At 46.6% G+C, this 19,462-nt stretch overlaps 1 protein-coding gene across 1 annotated transcript in view; it reads right to left on the bottom strand.

The window, feature by feature from the left end:
- RNF32 (ring finger protein 32) overlaps window positions 1-17,466 on the bottom strand; it is a 25,397-nt gene extending 7,931 nt beyond the window's left edge. The window contains exons 1-6 of the mRNA XM_006103212.3: window positions 17,452-17,466; window positions 16,586-16,850; window positions 15,273-15,415; window positions 12,735-12,767; window positions 12,121-12,245; window positions 11,843-11,951 (exon numbers count right to left, since the gene is read on the bottom strand). Of these exons, the coding sequence (XP_006103274.1) occupies window positions 11,843-11,951; window positions 12,121-12,245; window positions 12,735-12,767; window positions 15,273-15,415; window positions 16,586-16,850; window positions 17,452-17,466 (690 nt within the window). The remainder of the gene's footprint in view (window positions 1-11,842; window positions 11,952-12,120; window positions 12,246-12,734; window positions 12,768-15,272; window positions 15,416-16,585; window positions 16,851-17,451) is intronic.
- Between the last annotated feature and the right edge of the window lie 1,996 nt (window positions 17,467-19,462).

Genomic DNA, 19,462 nt, shown 5'->3' on the forward strand with positions numbered 1-19,462 from the left:
GCGGGATCTGAATGCTAATTGGTGAAAGCAAGCAGAAAAAGCGGGCGGATCCGCGAGGGCTGCCGTGTCAGAAACCACCAGCGGCTGGACTCCGGGACGACACCTTGTGCGGAAAGAAGCAGCCATTGCTGTAGTCTCAGGCCACAAATCCTCCCTATGTGTTTTGCTTTTACTTCAGAGTATTTTCTAGCTTTTCAACCCAAACCGCCATTTTCCAGTAATTCACCCAAAATGACTACCACAGAGGGAGAACAGAGAGGCCCCGCCATGTCCTCTGGGCCTTTGAGGGAACAGGGAGTCGCTCCTTTGGCCACATAATGTGAATCCACAAGAAAGGCGCTGTGTGGACATCGAGGGAATGGGTGCTGCTCAAAGGAGTGCCCCACAGGGTTCCCTGGCAAAACCGGAGGAGCCCAGTGTCCCCCAGCCTGCGGCGGGCATCGTGGTGGACACACAAGGGAAGGGTGAGGTTCTTCAAGAGAATGAATGTAGGTATTGAGCATGTGAAGCACGAAGAGCGAGACAGCTTCCTGAGTGTGTGGAGGAACATGACTTGGAAGAGAAGGAAGCCAGAGAGGGGACCTGGGTGCACTGAGCCCAGCTGCTCCACCCACATGGGAAGGAACATGACCAGGAAGAGAAGGAAGGGGAGGGGTCCTGGGTGCACTGGGCCCAGCTGCTCTGCCAACATGGGAAGGACCATGACCAGAAAGAGAAGGAAGCCGGGGAGGGGTCCTGGGTGCACTGGGCCCAGCTGCTCTGCCAACATGGGAAGGACCATGACCAGAAAGAGAAGGAAGCCGGGGAGGGGTCCTGGGTGCACTGAGCCCAGCTGCTCTGCCAACATGGGAAGGACCATGACCAGGAAGAGAAGGAAGCCGGGGAGGGGTCCTGGGTGCACTGAGCCCAGCTGCTCTGCCAACATGGGAAGGACCATGACCAGGAAGAGAAGGAAACCAGAGAGCAGACCTGGGTGCACTGGGCCCAGCTGCTCCTCCAACATGGGAAGGACCATGACCAGGAAGAGAAGGAAGCAGGAGAGGGGACCTGGGTGCACTGAGCCCAGCTGCTCCATGCAGAGAGGCTCCTGTGAGGACCAGTGGAAAGGAGCCGGGACTGCGGAACCCACTCCCTGTGAACTCGTGGTGTGGTAAGTGCAGGAGAAAAAGACCTCTGCACTGATAAAAAAGACAAAATCAAAATATTTTCTAATTTCCATTGCAATTATCTTTTTTGACTAGGTTATTCCTAATTTGCAAACATCTGAAATATTTTTAGTTCTTAAAAATTATTTCTAAAGCACACTGTGTCAGACAGAGAGCATGCTTTGTGCATTTTAAATGGCTTAAACTATGATGAAGAATTTTATGGTCGGTTTTTTGAAGTGCTCTGTTTGCACTGAAAGAATGCGTGTTCCAGCTGCAGGGGGCAGTGTTCTACGCTGTGAGCTCTAATGCCTTGGCTCTAATATCTGTCTGGGACCAGAACCGCAGCTCTTCCTATTGAGTTCTCTTGGTAAGTACATATAGTCACACTTTATTCCTATTTTTTCGCACATATTTCTTTTATAGCTGCATTTATTTTTTATGGGCACATTCAGTCCAACCTGTAATTACCATCGACTGAGTCCGTCCTGTCCTGTCCTCTAGTTGTCCCACCGTTGCTTGGTCTTTATCTCTGCTCTTCTTCCCAGTGGACATTTGCTATCTCAGTTTTGTCTCTTTACTGCTTTGAAGGTTAGAACTGTGTTTGTGTTCTTTCAGCTGTTACCCTAGAGATGCATTCAGGATTTTTGTCCTCATACAATGATCTTCTCCTGAGTTAGGTCACTGTCATTCTTGCATTGAGTCAGGGTATGTTGGGTTTACCCACACTTTGCCATGTCCCTTCGCTGTACTCTGCATCTGGGAGTCTGATGCCATTCTCTTCCTCACGAAAGGCACCCAGTTCCCTTTGATGAAGGCATTTTGGTGGCACTCTCCCAACTTTTGTCTGAAACTGCCTTTCTGGTGCCTCCGCCTGACTGGATTTCCATTGTACGTGTGCAGTGCTAGACTGCTGTCCCGTCTCTGTCATGACCTGTGATGTCCTGCTAGGTGTTCTGGCTTCTGCTGTTGCGGTTGCTCCTGGGAGCATCGCCTGCTCTTTGCTGTCCTGCTTCGAGAATTCTGCCTTCAGTGTTGTGCAGCTTCTGGACTATCTGCCGCCGTTGCCTTTGTCATCGTTGTCCCCTCCCCCTCCCCCTCCCCTCCCCCTCCCCCTCCCCTCCCCTCCCCTTCCTCTCCCCCTCTCCTTCCCCTCCCCCTCCTCCTCCCTTCTCCTTTTCCTCTAAACTGTACTGGAGTTCCTTGGGCTACTTAATCTGTGTTTGTATTGCCTTCTGATCTGGCAAATTCTTAACCCTTCTGCTTCCAGCTACAGCTACTGTCCCCATGTCCTATTTTTCTTCTGAATTCTGGTTATGAATGGAGCCCTCTCATGTCCTTGCTTGGGTACATCCCTTCCCTGTAGCACTCAAACTGAAAATGATGATGCTGGAGAAGAGGGACACACGGTAGATGCTGCAAATAAAAACCATGTGACAACATGACCTAGTGAGGCTGCCACAGAAGGAATTCCACATTTAGTGCCCTTAGTGGCATTTTCCTCCAGACTTTGAACAGGGTGGTTTCACTGAGTATGGTGTCCCCTGCGTTCTCTCAGCCAGACCCTGAGGGACCAGGTAGAGACCTGCTGCTCTCCCCGGCGCCCTGCCCCTCCATGCAGACACCCACTGGCACCACCTGCCCGGGATATGAGGGCTCTGTCACCTCCCACAGTGCAGGGGAACCTGCCGCAGTGCCGGCAGTCCAGCCCCCAGGTTCACGCGGTTCAGCTTCTCACAGCTTCTGTCACAACTAGTCACTTTCCCTCTCTGGACACAAGCTGTGTCCTCCACTCTCCTCTGGTCTCAGCAGCCACTCCCAGGGCCAGGACTGGACCTTGCCAGGCCCGCCTTGCCTCATCCCTCTAGTCTGTCCTTCCCTGGCCTGGCCATGCTGGCCTCTGTCCCTCACACATCTGATGTCCCCCTCCACCTGGAAAACTCCTCACCTCCATGCCTGTTCCTCACTCAGGACCAAAGTCTGCGAAGTGCAGGCCCAGCAGGTGTCCTCGCTGGAGGCTGTCTACTAGTTAGATTTAATTTACATGTTCATGTCCACTCAGCTTTTATAACAAACAGTATCACTTTCACACTTGCTAACAAAGCATTAAAAACTTTCATTTAGCCCTAGCTGGTTTGGCTCAGTGGATGGAGTGTCAGCCTGTGGACTGAAGGGTCCTGGGTTCGATTCCGGTTGAGGGCACATGCCCGGGGTTGCGGGCTTGATCTGCAATAGGGGGTGTGCAGGAGGCAGCCAATCAGTGATTCCCTCTCATCATTGATATTTCTATCTCTCTCTCCCTCTCCCTCTCCCTTCCTCTCTGAAATCAATAAAAAAATTGTCATTTAATCCTCAGTTATATGCTTTTCATCGAGAAAAATAATAATTTCCTTTATATGTAATGGTGGCTAAAGACTATTAGCCTAGCCGGCAAGGCTCAGTGGTTGAATGTTGACCTATGAACTAGGAGGTCACGGTTTGATTCCTGGTCAGGGCACGGTTGTGGGCTCAATCCCCAGTGTGGGGCCTGTAGGAGGCAGCAGATCAATGATTCTCTTTCATCATTGATGTTTCTCTCTCCCTCTCCCTTTCTCTTGGAAATAAAAAAAAATACATTAAAAAATAAAATAATTTTAGCTTTATCATGTAGTGCTTGCACAGTGAGTGATTGGAAGGCCTGAAACAGTTCCTAAAGTTGTTGAGTCAGCGGTTTGGGAATCGCAGAGCTACTCTGGGTGGGCTCTGTGCTAGCCCGGGACCATGTGACCAGGACCTTTTTCTTTAGCGACAGGGCTCCCACATAGCAGGAAGGCGGGGTGGGAGCACCAAGAATCAGGAGGCGGGAGGGGCAAGCAGGTGTGTGCCCAGGGAAGAGTGGCTGTGCGGCAGGATGTGCACCTGATGCCCGTATTACCACTGGCATCCCCCTCCCCACATTTCACTTGATCCAACTTCTCCTTTGCATACCCTCTAGAGCAGCGGTTGTCAACCTTCCTTGCCACGACCCTTTAATACAGTTCCTCATGTTGTGGTGACCCCCAACCATAAAATTATTTTCGTTGCTACTTCATAACTGTAATTTTGCTACTGTAAACAATATGTAATTATATATGTGTTTTCCGATGGTCTTCGGCGACCCCTGTGAAAGGGTCGTTTGACCCCCAAAGGGGTTGTGACCCACAGGTTGAGAACCGCTGCTCTAGAGGCTGAGGGTCTATGGGCCTCGCGCCAACACCCCTCCCTGCCTCACTGCTTTCCTACGTGAATCTTCAGGACTGGCCAGCAACCTTCCCTCACTCGTTTCCATGACTCCATGCCTGTGCGTCCCTGCTCTCAACTCTCTGAGTATCTCTGGCCCCTTCCTTTGCCACCCATCAGGGCTGGATCTGTTATCTCGTTCCTGTGTGTACTCACTGCTCCAGTGAGTTCCATAGATTCGGGGAATCACCTCATTCATCTTGGTGAGGCCCTTAGCATTCAGTAAAAGTTTGACTTTAAATTTGCAGTAGTTAGAAACGAGGACACACATGCCCCGTGCACATATTCTGATGGGATGACTGACAGTTTTCTTTCCGGGGTTAAAAAACAACAATGTTTGTGTGCAATGATTTTAAAGTTACTGTCAGTTTCAAGATTCCATAAAAGATCAGTGTTTAGCTAATAACCATAACATTGACATTAGCTTGTTAATAAATGTACTGAAATCCTTTAGTGTATATTTAAGGCAAATTTCTGAATGTGAACTGGTGTGACTGTCTTTATTCTTATAGTTTCAAGTATTTGAAAGTTCATAAGGGAAATATTTTAAAATGTTAAATCAACATATATTTATTGACTATCTACTGTAACCCATTCAAAGCCATGTCCTAAGTGTAGCTTTTATGAAATATTTCTTAAACGTCAAATTCTCACATGCTCAGTGTCCACCTTCCTTTACTAACTCCCTCTAGGTTACATGGGTCAGATGCCTTAGTAAGTGAAGAGCAAGAACTAGCAAAGAAAAAAAAAAGACACGAGTGCTAGTTTTTAAACGAATGGTTACTATTAATTATTCAGAAATAGAAAAATGCATAAAATTTTCAATTTTAATAAGAATGACTGTCTTCATATATTTTTCCTTCTAAGTCTCATATTTCAGATATTTGATAAGTAATTAAGAGTTCAGGTTATTGATATGTAAAGCAATTTCTGGTTATTTACAAGTAATGTACCGACGAACCATTAAAAAAAAAGTATGCTCACAACAGTACCCAGGTGAACTCTGACTGCCCAGGAGGCCTCTCGGAGTGATCCATCTTGATGTCAGCAAATTGCTTACTAATGTGTTGACTTAGGGCCACCCTCAAAAGCAAAATGAAAAGCCTGGAATTTACAGCATATCAATGAATCAGTTGATAAGCTTTTACTGGTTTAATATCCTCACAGTCTTGCTGCTTGGAGCCACTTCAAGTTAGCAACAGAATGTTTGCCATCTCTATGTGATAAAGGAACTCAAAGGACTAAACAAACTTTCAGACCATTACGCTGTTTGGTGAGATGTAAATGAAAAAAGTAGGATAAATCTCACGCAGGAGGGTGCGGGAGCAAGTAGCCCCTAAAGTCAACCAGTGTCTGACAAATCACTAACTTTTTACACAATGGTCAGGACTTTTAGCTGGGGTGGAGATGATATAGTGCATTTGAAAAGTTTTAATTGCAGTCATAAAAGGCCATGCCTCAATTATATGACATATGCTAGCAGAACTTCCAGATAAGGATCAAAGGCTTTCAACGAGCAGCCGCTGCATTCTGGGCAGCACTTGGCCTCCCTGTGGGCCGGAGGCAGTCATGGGCTCGGGACCTCTGCAGGTGGCTTTGATCTGAGCTCAGGATGCACCAGGACAGCCATGTTGTCCTCACAGCTCTGCGTTCTCCCCGACAAAGCACTGCTGACTCAAGGTCAGTTCTGGATACTTGCTCAGGGCACAGAGCTCAGCATCTGATCTGCTGGTTCTTACTCAGGACACTGTCTGTCTGAAAGAACCTACAGGCAGCATGGCATCACTTTACTCGGGTGTAGTCTTGTTAGGAATGTGCCAGGGTCATCTTAAAGCAAGGCAACTCTGTGCAGAGGAATTCTCAGTGTGTGGAGGCATTAGTATTTGTAGAAAGACGGCCTCTGTATTTTACCCAGTAACACCCAATAGATGCATGAAAACTAAGTAGGAAGAGACTTCCTGAATCCTCCTGTAGTACAGGAATGAAAATGCATGGCCACAGCTCTCCCAAGGAAGACAGACTGACTCATAAAAATAGAATGGCCAAGCTCAGCTGGAGTGTTAAACACATACCTGTCTTCTCCCACTCCTGGAACTTTAAAGGAAATAAGCACTTCCTAATTTACTGTGCCTAAGAACACCCCATTGTTGCCTCTCTTTTCTATTGATTAGACTTTTTTCCCTGACGGTAACTTATTGGTCTCAACCAGTGGTTCCCAAGTGCAGCAAAGAAGTTTTCACCCACTTCCAGGATGAAAGAAAAAAATAACTTCAGTGGAGTGTTTTTATACAGCTAAATGTCTTCAGTGTAAAGAAATCTCCTTCAGTGTGTGGCCAAATATTCCTACTCTTCTGGTGTTAAAATAGTCTTTCTTATATGAGATGATTCTGATGGTGTGTCATGTGTTAATCCCAGCAGCCTGGAGACAGCGGGTACAGCACCGCATGGGCTGCTGGTAGGGGAAAGAGGACTGTGTCCCGTCTGGTTCATTGCTGGTGAGGCCATGGAGCCGATATTTACCACCGTTGACTATGGGATGTAGCACATGATTTATTTTTCCTAGTAATGTGCAGTTTCAATTTGCATGAATTTAACATTCACCAGTGGTCAGAATGGAGCTAGAGCTTAGGAATGTGGCTGCTGGGTGCACATGTCACCCCAGATTAAAGACTGGCTGCTCCACAGGTGACTGAGAATCACCATATCCGATACTGTGGTTACTGCACAGTGTGCTTTGCAAACTCTCCAGTTTCTAAAATTGGACATTAGATCTCTAGTGGCTCTGTGCACATGTAGGTTGTGGGAGGGTGACGGGTGAGGCCTGTGTCAGAGCCGAGCTGAAAGGCAGGCCTCTGCAGGAATGTCACCGCCTGGGTCACAGAGCAAGTCTCCCACCCCAGGAGCCTCCACAAAGCCATTGTTAGTTTTAGCTGTGGAATTTCTTTATTTTTAAATGGGTGTATTCCCAGGAAACCTGCAGACACTGGTTCTTCTGAAGTTGGAGTTTAGTACACGTGTCAGTTCTGGAAAATGGGGGTGAATATTGAGAAACCCAGACCAAGAGTTATAGTTATATTTTAAATATCTCAGTCTGTGACTTTTAGATTTTAATTGACATATAACATTGGGTAAGTTTGAGGCATACAATGTGATGGTTTGATATACTTATATGTTGTGAAATTATTACCACAGTAGGGTTAGCTAATACTGCCAACACCTCACATAATTTTCTGTGGTGAGAGCACTTAAGATTTACTGTCTGAGCAACTTCCAAGCATATAATACAGCTTTGTTAACAGTAGTCACCATGCTGTACATCAGATCTGCAGAACTTGTTCATCTTATCATTGGGAGTGTGTATACTCTGACCAATATCTCCCAATTCTCTGGCAGCTACCATTCTACTCTCTGGTTCTGAGTTTGACTGTTTTAGATTTCACATATAAGTGGCACTATATAATATTTGTCTGATTTACTTCACTTAGCATAATATCCTCAAGGTCCATTCCTCGTGTTTTTGCAAATGGTAGGATTTCTTTCTTTCTCATGGCTGAGTAATACTCTATCATCTGTCTGTCTGCCTGCCTGCTTGCCTGCCTGCCTACCTGCCTACCTACCTACCTACCTCATCTTCTTTATCATTCATCTGTGGATGGACCCTTAAGTTGTTTCCATGTGCTAGCTATTGTGAATAATGCTTCACTGAAGGGGTGCAGATATCTCATTGTTGTCCTGATTTCATATCCTTTGGATAAGTACTCAGAAGTGGGATTGCTAGGTCACATGGTAGTTGTATTTTTAATTTTTAAGGAACATCCATACTGTTTCCATAGAGATTGCACCAATTACATTCCCACCACCAGGTCACCGGGTTCCCTTTTCCCCGTGTCTTTGCCAGCACTTGTTATCTCTTGTCTTTTGATGACAGCCATCCTAACGGGTGGGAGGTGGTTTCTCATTGTGGTTTTGGTTTGCGTTTCCCTGATGACTAGTGATGTTGAGCACCTTTTCATGTACCTGTTGGCCATCTGGATGTCCTCTTTGGAAAAATGTCTGTTCAGATCCTCTGCCCATTTTTTACCCGTAATCAGATGTGGATTTTTAAAAACTATTAAGTTATATGAGTTTCTTATGTATTTTAGATGTTAATCTCTTATCAGATACATGATTTGCAAATATTTTCTGCCCTTCTGAAGGTTGCCTTTTCATCGTGGTTGTTTCCTTGCTGTGCAGAAGCTTTTTAGTTTGCTGTAGTCCCATTTATTTATTTTTGCTTTTGCTTTTCATGTTACGTTAAAAAAATCGTTGCCAAGACCAATGTTAAGGAGACTTTTCTCAATATTTTCTTCTAGGAACTTTATGGTTTCAGCTCTTAAGTCTTTAATCCATTTTGAGTTGATTTTTGTTATATCCTCTTGATGAGTTGACCCCTTTATCATATAATGATCTTTGTCTCTTGTTACAGCTTTTGAGTTAAAGTCTATTTTGTCTGCTAGAATATGCAAGACTGCTGTCTTTTGTACGGAATATTTTTTTCCACAGTTTCACTTTGAGCCTATGTGTGTCCTTGAAGCTGAAGTGAGCCTTTGGTTGGATCTTGTATTTTTACCCATTGAGTCATTCTATGCCCTTTGATTGGAGAAATTAACCTATTTACATTAAGAGTAACCATTGATAGGTAAGGACTTACTAATGCCATCTTGTTGTTTTATAACTGTTTTGTAGTTCCATTTTATTCTAGAATATTCCACAGTGTTTTTTTTATTTGTCTTTATGGCACTGATGTTTTATAGTCACAGCCAGCTGTTTTGCAGAACAGTCCTCATTTTGGATTTACCTGATTGCATGTTTTCTCATGACTGGGTTGGGTTAGCATTTTTGGCATGAAAGTGCACAGGTGATGTTTTGTCCCCATGCACCTGCCACATTAGGGGCACTGGTGTCAGTTCACCCAGTTATTGGTAATCATGTTCATTGAGTTTAGGAGATGTCCACCAGACCTTTCCAGTTTAAAGACTTCTCATTCTATTTGTAAATTATAAGTGATCTGTGGTTGATACTTTTGAGACTGTGGGAGTATCCTATTCCTCAACAGTCCTTCACCCTGTAATTTACAGTAATTTAATTTATTGACATAAGTTCTCAAACTATCATTTGTGTAATAATCATATAGTTTGGGTGCATCTGTAGCATCCTCGGTAATGTGACAGTGAATAACATAGTTCAATAATCTTGGAGATTCCATTAAAACATACTGGCATTTTAAAATTGTAGGTTAAAATTATAGATTTTTATTTCCTAGCCCATGCCTATAGCTCACAAAGTGAATTCCATCAAGTTGGAAAACGTAGGAAAAATCATGAAATTGCGAGAATCACTCAGAAATGACTAAGAAGCCTCTGGGCTCTGCTGGCACAGGTGTTTAAGGACATGCGGCAGCTAGGAAGGAGGCAGGAGTGCACACCTGCCGCTAACACAGTGTCTGGCATTTGATCACTTCATCCATTTAAGGTGAGGGTTTGGTTTGCAGGTTCACACGTTAAAGGCCACAGGGGATGAGGGCGCTGGGGGAGGTGTGAAGGGATTGCAGGGAAGACGGGAAGCGAGCACACGTGGCGGGGATTCTATAACTCATTAAACATAGGAAGCACAAAATTTACAGGATGCAGAGGCCTAGTAAAATGCTCTGTGTGCAACAAACTGACCTCACTAAATAATACTTTTGGTGAAGAAAGATCTCAGTTGTGTGTGTATGTGCGTGTGCAGATGTACAATCAGTTGAGTCTCATGACACTGCTTTATGTGAAAGCAAAGTGTAGCCTATATTTTTAAAAGTTCAAGTGTATGCAGATGAAACAATATTTATACTCATAAGATAAAATGACTATCAAATCTGTAAAATTCTGTAACAGAAAACAAGTAAATTCTGATTGGAGAGCCAACACTATCATCCTCTGGAATTACGAAGTAACTCAGAGAAAACGGGATGGAGCAAAGCCTGGAGAGGAGTCGGAAGGATGAAAACAGGTGTGACCTAAGAATGAATGACAACATGAGATGACCAGTCCCTGATGAAGGAGGAAAGACATTGCTGAGAAGATGATAACTGGCCAGAAACCAGGTTTCCTGCAGGGAGTGAGCATGAAGACTGTAGGTTGGGCTGAAACGTCATTGTGGTCAAGGACAAGGACTTTTTAAAAGTAGATAAACTCTGAGGAACTGCGATCCAGAGAGGAGGTGGCACACTGTTTATCCAGAGGCTCACCAGGACTGTGCCCTCCTGCCAAGCAGGGATGCCTGAGGGAGCTAGACGGCCTTTCCCTGAACCCTGTCCCCTTTCCCTAAGTAAGGGGCATGGCTGACTTGGACATATAACTTCCTCACAGACATGTCGAAAAATGTGTGCCTGCAGCCCCTCTGTCCATGGCCTCTGGGTTCCCTCTGTGGCTCCCCCCACAGGGCCAGCCCCACCTGTGGAGGGGACACCTCCAGTGTCGGGACAGGGACGGCACTGCGGCCTCTCAGCCAGCGCTCTGACGCTCTTGCTAGGGAAATTCCTCTCTCCACCCCTGGCAGCAGCTTTGTCATCAAGATAAGCAGTATTTTAGGTCATTTGCTCACATAGTACATTTTGTGTTATTCTGCTGCTGAGGGCAAATCAAGTATATTTCTTGATTAAATCTAAGGCATAATGATGTCACAGCAAGCTAAGAGTCTGACTTTCTTGTGCATATTCTGGTACCTCATTGCTGGGACAGCGACCTGAGTGACAGGAAGGGCACTGGGAGGACTCTGTTGTCCACTGCGGTAGAGTGAAGGCCACGGCCACTGCCTGCAGGATGCCTGTGCAGCCCTGGGACTAAGTAAAGGGACGGCGTGAGCCAGAGACCAGCTCTTTGGGCTGACTGGGCATCTGAGGAACCAGGGCTGCATGTGAACATCACCTTTTCTCCCCAAGCTCAGGATGGGGCCACTTGGTTCCGCGCTCAGCGCAGGACAGTGAGGGACAGAGGGTCCCTCTATGGATGGAGCAATTATGTCACTCATTACCCCATATGGAGGGCAGGGAGGTGCAGACGGATCTAAACCCCATACACAGTGATCCTGGACATGACCGAGAGGGTCTGGCTCTGCCTGAGGGTCTGGGCCAGTGTCCTGTCCGAGCGGCCAGCTCCCCTGAGGTGCTATGATAGAGACGTGCCTGAGCACATAGGAACATAGAGTAAATACACACTTCTAAGCGCCTACTGTGTGTGGGCCTTTGTAAACACTATAGAATAGCTCTGTAAGGTAGAAGTCACTCCTTCATGTGACAGATGAGGAAACTGAAGCCACAAAGCTGGTGGAACACCATTAAGCCAAAAAAAGGTAAAAATAAAAAATGGCTAAAAGAAAAGGTAGAAACGGAAGTTTCTGGAGAATTAAGGGTCTGTACTTACCTTTTCTTCAAAGAATTTTCTCCTCAACTTGGTATCTGTGGGTGGCATCGTCCTCCTCAGATCCTGGTACCACTTCCTAACCACGTGTCCCCTCCAGCAAGCTTGGATCCTAGAACACGGGTTGGAGAGGGGTGATCAGGTGGCTGTCCTGTGTGGGGTGGGAGGAAGGAAACACCCCCCCCAAAGGAAACACCCCCCCCCCCACTGTGACACCAGCCATTGGCGTGACCTCTGAGCACCTCCTGCCACTGTGGGTGCCCTGGACGGGGCCTTCTCACCGGATTGCACACTTGGCTTTGAAGAGCCGGGCCGCGTCATAGATCACTCGGGTTTGATACTGGCTTTTCCTGCAGAGGGGACAGGTCTTCTTACTTGTGAACTTCTCGAAGGCCTGAAGGCACGCCTGCGGGGAAACATTTCCCTTAAACGACAAGTAATTACTCAGGCACCACGTTTTCACTCCTCATGTAATTACAGTGTTCTGTTCTCGTAATTATGAGACTCCGTCCAATTTAGATCATGAAGAAGTTTCAACAGATGTGAACACCTTCCTCACGTAACTTGTTCCAAATGATCTTTTACAAGAATACACACGCACATACATCAAAACCTTCTGAAAACAAGTCCCGTGCAGGAGAGGAGACTGTGGGCGGTGACCGCAGTGAGCCCAGGACCTGCTGCCCACGCTCGGACTGCCATGCAAACATCTGGGGTTCTGTCCATAAAATTCACCACTTTCTAAACAGGATGAAGTGCACTGTAGCCCAAAGTCACATTTCTAGCTGTGAAAGATGATTACAGATAAAAAAAAAACAAAACGGGCCTGTGAGGAGACTTAGCAGGATGGCCCCGTCTCCCGAAGCCACACGTGAGCACAAGCGCAGCTACTCACCCTGTGAAACACGTGGGAACATGAAAGCAGCACCTGCCACGGGAGACAAAAAATGTTTGAAGTTTCAATTAGTGTAACAGAGAAGCAGCATAAATGCATTAATTAAAAAATTCTGAGTGCTTGAAAGGTAAGCTTGTTTCTTTGAAAAATTAAAAAAGCAAATTAATAACCTCCATATTCATAATATTTAGTGTTTTTAGTATGGCACAGGTATATAATCTCAACAAGAAAAGCTAAGTTAAACATCAAACACACACATGAAATTTGCTATTAAGCCATTAAAAAGAGTGTATATTTAAAAATGAAACAGTTATGAAGTGGATGCATTTCCTGGGCAGATCCTGGGCGGGGGGAGCTGGGGAGAGAAGCAGAGAAAAATACCTTTTTCAGGCTTTGTACAACTACATTGCACTCTTTAATTTTTAAAAATCACAGCTTTATTGAGATATAATTCTGACACTCTAAATCAGTGGTTCTCAACCTTCCTAATGCTGCGACCCTTTAATACAGTTCCTCATGTTGTGGTGACCCCCAATTTCATTGTTACAAATTGAACATAATTAAAGCATAGTGATTAATCACAAAAACAATATGTAATTATATATGTGTTTTCCGATGGTCTTAGGTGACCCCTGTGAAAAGGTCATTCTACCCCCAAAGGGGTCGCGACCCACAGGTTGAGAACCGCTGCTCTAAATAGTAATAAGTGCTGGATACATATGAATCAGTTTTTTTTTTTTAAATGTAGGGAAATTGTGGTCAGGAGAAAATGTTCCCTTTCTGTGACCCAGATTCCCACAAATGGTGACATTCTGGGTTGTGACAAAAGACAGAAGCTTAGACCCAATAAAGAAAAAGGTAGCTGGTCCTCCGGAAGGGGAGCTGGGCGGGGCAGGGCTGGGAGAGGAAGGAGGGATGTGGAAATGCAGGCTGGTTGTGGCAGAACAGTCCTGGGTGGAAGGTGCAGCAGGGAGTGCCATCGATAGTATCCTGATAACTAGGTCTGTGTCGGGTGGTGTGAGATTTACCGAGATGACCACTTAGTGACTTATGTGATGTCTAATCTTTGGGGTGTACACCTGAAACTAATATAATACTGTATGTCAACTGTAATTAAAAGTAAAAAATGATTTTAAAAGCTGAAGAAAATTAAAGAAAGAAAGAGGTTGCCAGGCCAGCAAGACAACCATGGCTTCATTAACTCTCTTCTACACTAAAATGCTGCCCTATCCCAGATGGTAATCTTGTAGCTTAAGGGCTAAAATCTTTTGAAATACCCAAGTTTCACAGACATAAGGTTAGGTCCTAATGGAGAACTGGAATATAACCAGTGGTGAATTCAAATTAGTAAAGACCAAAAATTTTATTGTGAACTAACTCATTAACAGTAAACCTTTGAAAACAAATGAAGTTTGAGATGTTATGTGCCAGGGAGCAAGTGAAGCAGGCTCTTGACTCTGCTGCGTATCCCAGCAAACGCCGAGGGCCTACCCGTGGGAGGCACAGCCTTGCATGGAGATGACTGGGATGGAAACTTTAGGGCAGGTTACAGTTAACCAGGCACACGGAATCGGCATAAAGAAACCCTGTGACAGAGGTTGAGTATATATACTCTATAGTGTGACAAAGTCTCATGAATAAAGTTAGAAAGATATTACTTAGAGCATCTTCCACAAATTATTTCAAGACACTCAAGCCTAATTTTTCTTTTATATTTCAACTAGAGGCCCGGTGCACGAAATTCATGCACTCGAGAAGGGGCCGTCCCCCAGCCCGGCCTGGGCCCTCTTGCAGTCCAGGAGTCCTTGGGGGATGTCTGATTGACAGCTTATGTGTGTGTTTGTACCTAATGCCCACGGGAAGCGGGCCTAAGCCATCAGTCGGACATTCTCAGCACTGCCGTGGAGGTGGGAGAGGCTCCTGCCACCACCGCTGCACTCACCAGCCGTGAGCCTGGCTCAGGGCTTCTGGCTGAACAGCACTCCACCTGTGGGAGCGCACTGACCACCAGGGGGCAGCTACTGCGCTGAGTGTCTGCCCCCTGGTGGTCAGTGCACGTCATAGCAACTGGTTGTTCTGCTGTTCGGTTGATTTACATATTAGCTTTTTATTATATAGTATTTACATAACAGCTTAAAAATGCCTTCTAGCTTTCATGCTTTCCACTTGGGGACAGACGCTCCTGTTGGCATCCCGACTGCTCAGCTCTTGTGGCTGGTGGCACAGGGCTTTCTGTCCACAGTCTTTGTGCTTGAGAATTACTGTCCAGTCAGTGAACAGCACTGCTAACTACGGTGTTTAGCTCTTCCTCACACATGTAACTTTAGTAAATGGACAAGAAAATGTAAGTTATCTGAGGGTCACAGGAAGAAAAAAACCTGTGTGTGTGTGTGTGTGTGTGTGTGTGTATGTATGTGTGTGTTTGTACCTAATGCCTCCTATTAAAGTGCACAGGGAAGAACAGGGGAGTCTTAAGCCCCAGCTCAGCACCTCCCAGCGAGGGGCCCAGGCTGCTCACCTGGCCCTCCTGCTACCCACCTGGGGCTGGAGCTGGAACTCCTCCCTGCAGATCGGGCAGGGCTGCGAGGAGTCCCCCTGCGAGATGGACCTCTGCTTCACCTGCTCCCACTCATCTGAGGAGAGAGGCAACAGGGGAGGCTCAAACAGGCCCAGCTTCTGCGCTAAAGTGAAAACAATGCGGTGTGAGTTAACAGCTTACGATGTGGGGCTCACTCACACCTTAATGACACTGAGCCTCATCTGGAACACAGCCAGCGCTGTTCGCGGTTTAGAGGGAAACAGGAAGGTGCTCGGGGTATCGCTGTGGCAGCGGGTCCCCTCCACGTGGTGCCCCTCCATCTGTCACACGTGCGCGGGGACACAGTGCCCCAGACACACCTATTTTCTACTCCCAGCATAATTTTTAAATATTTTCTATTTCTCACTTTCAGTTTAAAATAATTTCAGACTTGCAAAAGGTAAAACAGTTAAAGAGTCCTCATGTCTCTCACCAGCTTCCCTATAGTTAACGTTTTCATAGCCCGCATGCAAGTGTCAAACCAGGAAAAGGGTGTTGACCTAACTCTGCCCGTCTGTTCCTGTCTCGGCCCTCTTTTCTGACCCGACTCCACTCAGTGGCCATGTCTCTGTAACAACAGAATGGTGTTAGACATGCGTCTCCTGCCGCCTGCGGCAGGGCCTCCATCTTTAGCTGCTTTTCTTAAGACTTGGGAAGAGTGCTGTCCAGGGACCATGTCGAGTGTCCTTCAGTTTGGGTTTGTCTGATATTTCCTCAGGTTAAATTCGGATGTGCACTTCGGTGAGGCTACCACAGCAGGGATGCTGCACCCTCCCGGCGCCACCAGCGGCACCAGTGGGGGTGTCTATCGGGGTCAAGTGCAGTTTGCCCCATGTTACCCCTGTAAAGCTATGGTTGTGCCCTTGCAATGAGCGTGTGCGTGTGGGACCGTGTCACAGCGTGACTCTCCCACCCATGGTGTCATCACTGTACTGCTTGCCAAATGGTGCCGTTCCAGTTCTAGCCCCGCTCCTGGGCTCTGGGTGTCATTCTACGGCAGAAAGAGTGTTCACTTCCCATTGGCCACATCATTCCTTATTTCTGTCGGCGTGGATGAGCGATGTGTCATTTCACGGTTTTGCTTATTCTACTGTCATAACTATCGCTATTTACTTTATTTAGTTGTCCCCATCATTGCTTTCAAACTTTAGCACATACACATTTTTCTATAAGGTCACACATTTATAGACCTCAGCAGAGAAAATTTTACTTTTAACCTCAACCAAATTCTTTAGCTTGAATAAGCCAAACATGAATGGCGAGGCCAGCTTACCTAAAGTTAATGGAGGCGGCTTTGGATCAAGAACATATTCTTTTTCTGGATCTTCCTCTTCGGGGCCTTGTACAGTCTTTTGAAGTCCTGTATCTTTAACAGCTTTTGTATTTCTTTTTAGAGACTTTGATGTGTTCTCTCTCTTCGGTACCTTTGTCTTGGAATGATCGGCCACTGAAAGATTCCGCAGTTGAAGATCATGTAAAATGTGATCTTGTAAAGCAACTGCAGTGACTGCTAAGTTATCTCGTTTAGATGAATGACCCTGAAAAGTAGGAACAAGGCCATATAGACAGAACATTCTGTAACATATCATTTAGAAGAAAACCGAGGCTTTCCTACTCCACCTGGAAAGCCGCCTAGACCCAGTGTCCCAGGAAAGGCTGCTCCACCCCTTGTCAGCTGGATGGGAGCAGAGCCGTCTCCTCATTATGGTGATGACATAGTCACAGCTGTTCATTTGGTCTCTGCGGATTAATTACAATGCAGATAAATTCATTATGACCTAGAAAGCGGCAGTCACCAACCGGTGGTCTGTGGACCTCTGGTTGTCCGTGAGGCCCAAAAGGTTGGCGCCCGCTGCTATAAAGGGTGTGCGTGCCTAAACACATTCTGTTTCACTCTAATTAAGTTAGACTGCAGGCCAATCTTGCTCTGCTATACCAGAGCATCTTGCATTTAGTAGATGCTTTTTTGGTGAAAACTCAATGGAATAAAATTGCCATGCAGCTAAGAGGTGCTGTGAATACAGTGGGCATTTCCTCAGTGAAGTGAGGCTTGCCAGCTGTTTTTATACTCTCACATAGCTGAAGTAAAACATATCCATGACCACAACCAGGTGTATGTTTCAGAAAAGAATTGTATACCTTATTTTTTAACATGCTAAGTCAGAAAGCGTTGCCACTTGCTTGGCTCTATCAAATTCTGTCAGCATGGTATTGCATTCCTTTCATTCTTCTACTTAGAAACATAGTCCACAGCAAGTCAGGGTGAGACTGCAACAGGAGAGCGAGACAACAGAACGGTGTTACACATGAGTGCAAAAACCTCTGGCCAAAGACCGGGCTGTGATTGAAGACTCCTCCAGAGAGAGCACTCGCTGGGGCCTGGAGGACGCCGGGGAGTGAACACACTACAGCACGTACATGAAGAGACTCAGCACGTGTTTCTCGCCCCGGGGAGAAAGGGGACAGTGAATGCAGGGGGCAGAGAGGAACACTGGCTCACCTCAATGTGGCCACAACACACACACACACACACACACACACACACACACACCCCGTGCGGGGGCACACTGGGGGTCCAGCCTTGCTCCATCTGTTTGCCGGGCAGTTTACTTTGCATATGAGTCAGCTTCCTCACCTTTAAACAGGTACAATAATACACACACACTTTGCAGGGTTAGTGTTGTGAGTACAGGAGGCAGTTTTTGCAAAGTGTCTTCTGTGGGCCTTTCACATGGAAGATACTCTAAATGGTCATTATTGCCCCACGTCCCCCCAGGCTGCTGCAAGACTCTGGGCTTGGCTCTCAGAAACTTAACCCTTGCCCCATATTAAGAGCTGAAGTTAATAGGAATATTCTTTCTTTGTAAACTCCAGTATTACCAAGAGATAGGTTGGTAACGAAAAATACCATTGGGGTGCCAAAGTAATTAGTTACCAATTTGTTTAAGTGACCTTAAGCTAATTAATAAACATGCCAATTAAAAACACGCACATAAGAGATATGCCATTTTAAGTACAATTGGTCATACTGTCTTATTTTTCGTAACTTGTGAATTCCTTGTTTGCACGTTTTTGGTGAGATCACAGCTGGTACGGCCAGAAGCATACAGACAAATGTAAAATTAAATTGTTAAATTCTCTGCAAAAACATGGCCAGGCCTTTGGATTCGGTTCCCTCTTATTCCCTCTTAAGTATCGGGTAGCGATAGGTTTCAAAAATCACCGATTTCAGACTGTTGATATTTTTAGGCCTCACCAAGGCAGGTCACCCAGGGCTGCCCTGGACAGAGGGGCTCCCTGCCAGGCGGGCGTGGCCCAGGAGCCAGCCCCGCCTCCTCACCTGCTGCCGATAGCGCCCTCTGGCTCACCTCTAGCTCTGGGTGGTACCCGCCCAGGTAACCGACCCCAGTCCTCCGCGCCCCCACCACGGCCTGCTTCCCCACCTTCGTGACCGCTCGCCGTTGCCTAGCAACTGCTGCCTCCGCAGTCACCCCCCCCTCCCCCCAGTGGGCATGCTCAAAGGCCAGTCTTGCCAGTGACAAGTTCTGGACACGGCCTGGGGGTCAGGCGCAGCCCCTCTCTGCACACGGCTACTCTGCGCATGCTTGCCGGCCCCGCGGCACAGGGCCGCACCGCGCATGCTCCACTGGCTGGAGGGTCCCCACCACGCTCCCTAAAATACGGTGCTCCTAGGGGCCCTGCGGGTTTTCTTTTGAGCCTTGTGCTGGGAGGTCACTGGCTTCTTGGATTTGCAGTTTTCAGGACATTTGACAAAACTCGAGCCATTTATTTTTATTTTTTAAATATGTTTTTGTTGACTTTAGAGAGAGAGAGAGAGAGAGAGAGAGAGAGAGAGAGAGGGAGAGACAGAACATTGATGTGAGAGAAACATCGATGGGCTGCATCCTGCACCCCCACCGAGCCTGCTACCCAGGCATGTGCCATGACCAGGAATGGAACCGGCGACCTCTTGGTGCACGGGTGGATGCCCAGCCGAGTGAGGTACACCGGTCAGGGCAGCCATTTATTGGCTCCACTACCTTTTCTGCCTCCACCCCACCATTCTCTGCTCTGGATTCCGGTTACATTTATATCAGACTTCTCTGTATGTATATGTGCACACGTCGTTAACATGATTTTTCAGCTGGAC

This window comes from Myotis lucifugus, unplaced genomic scaffold (genome assembly GCF_000147115.1).
Source record: "Myotis lucifugus unplaced genomic scaffold, Myoluc2.0 scaffold_471, whole genome shotgun sequence".
Classification (NCBI taxonomy): Eukaryota; Metazoa; Chordata; class Mammalia; order Chiroptera; family Vespertilionidae; genus Myotis; species Myotis lucifugus.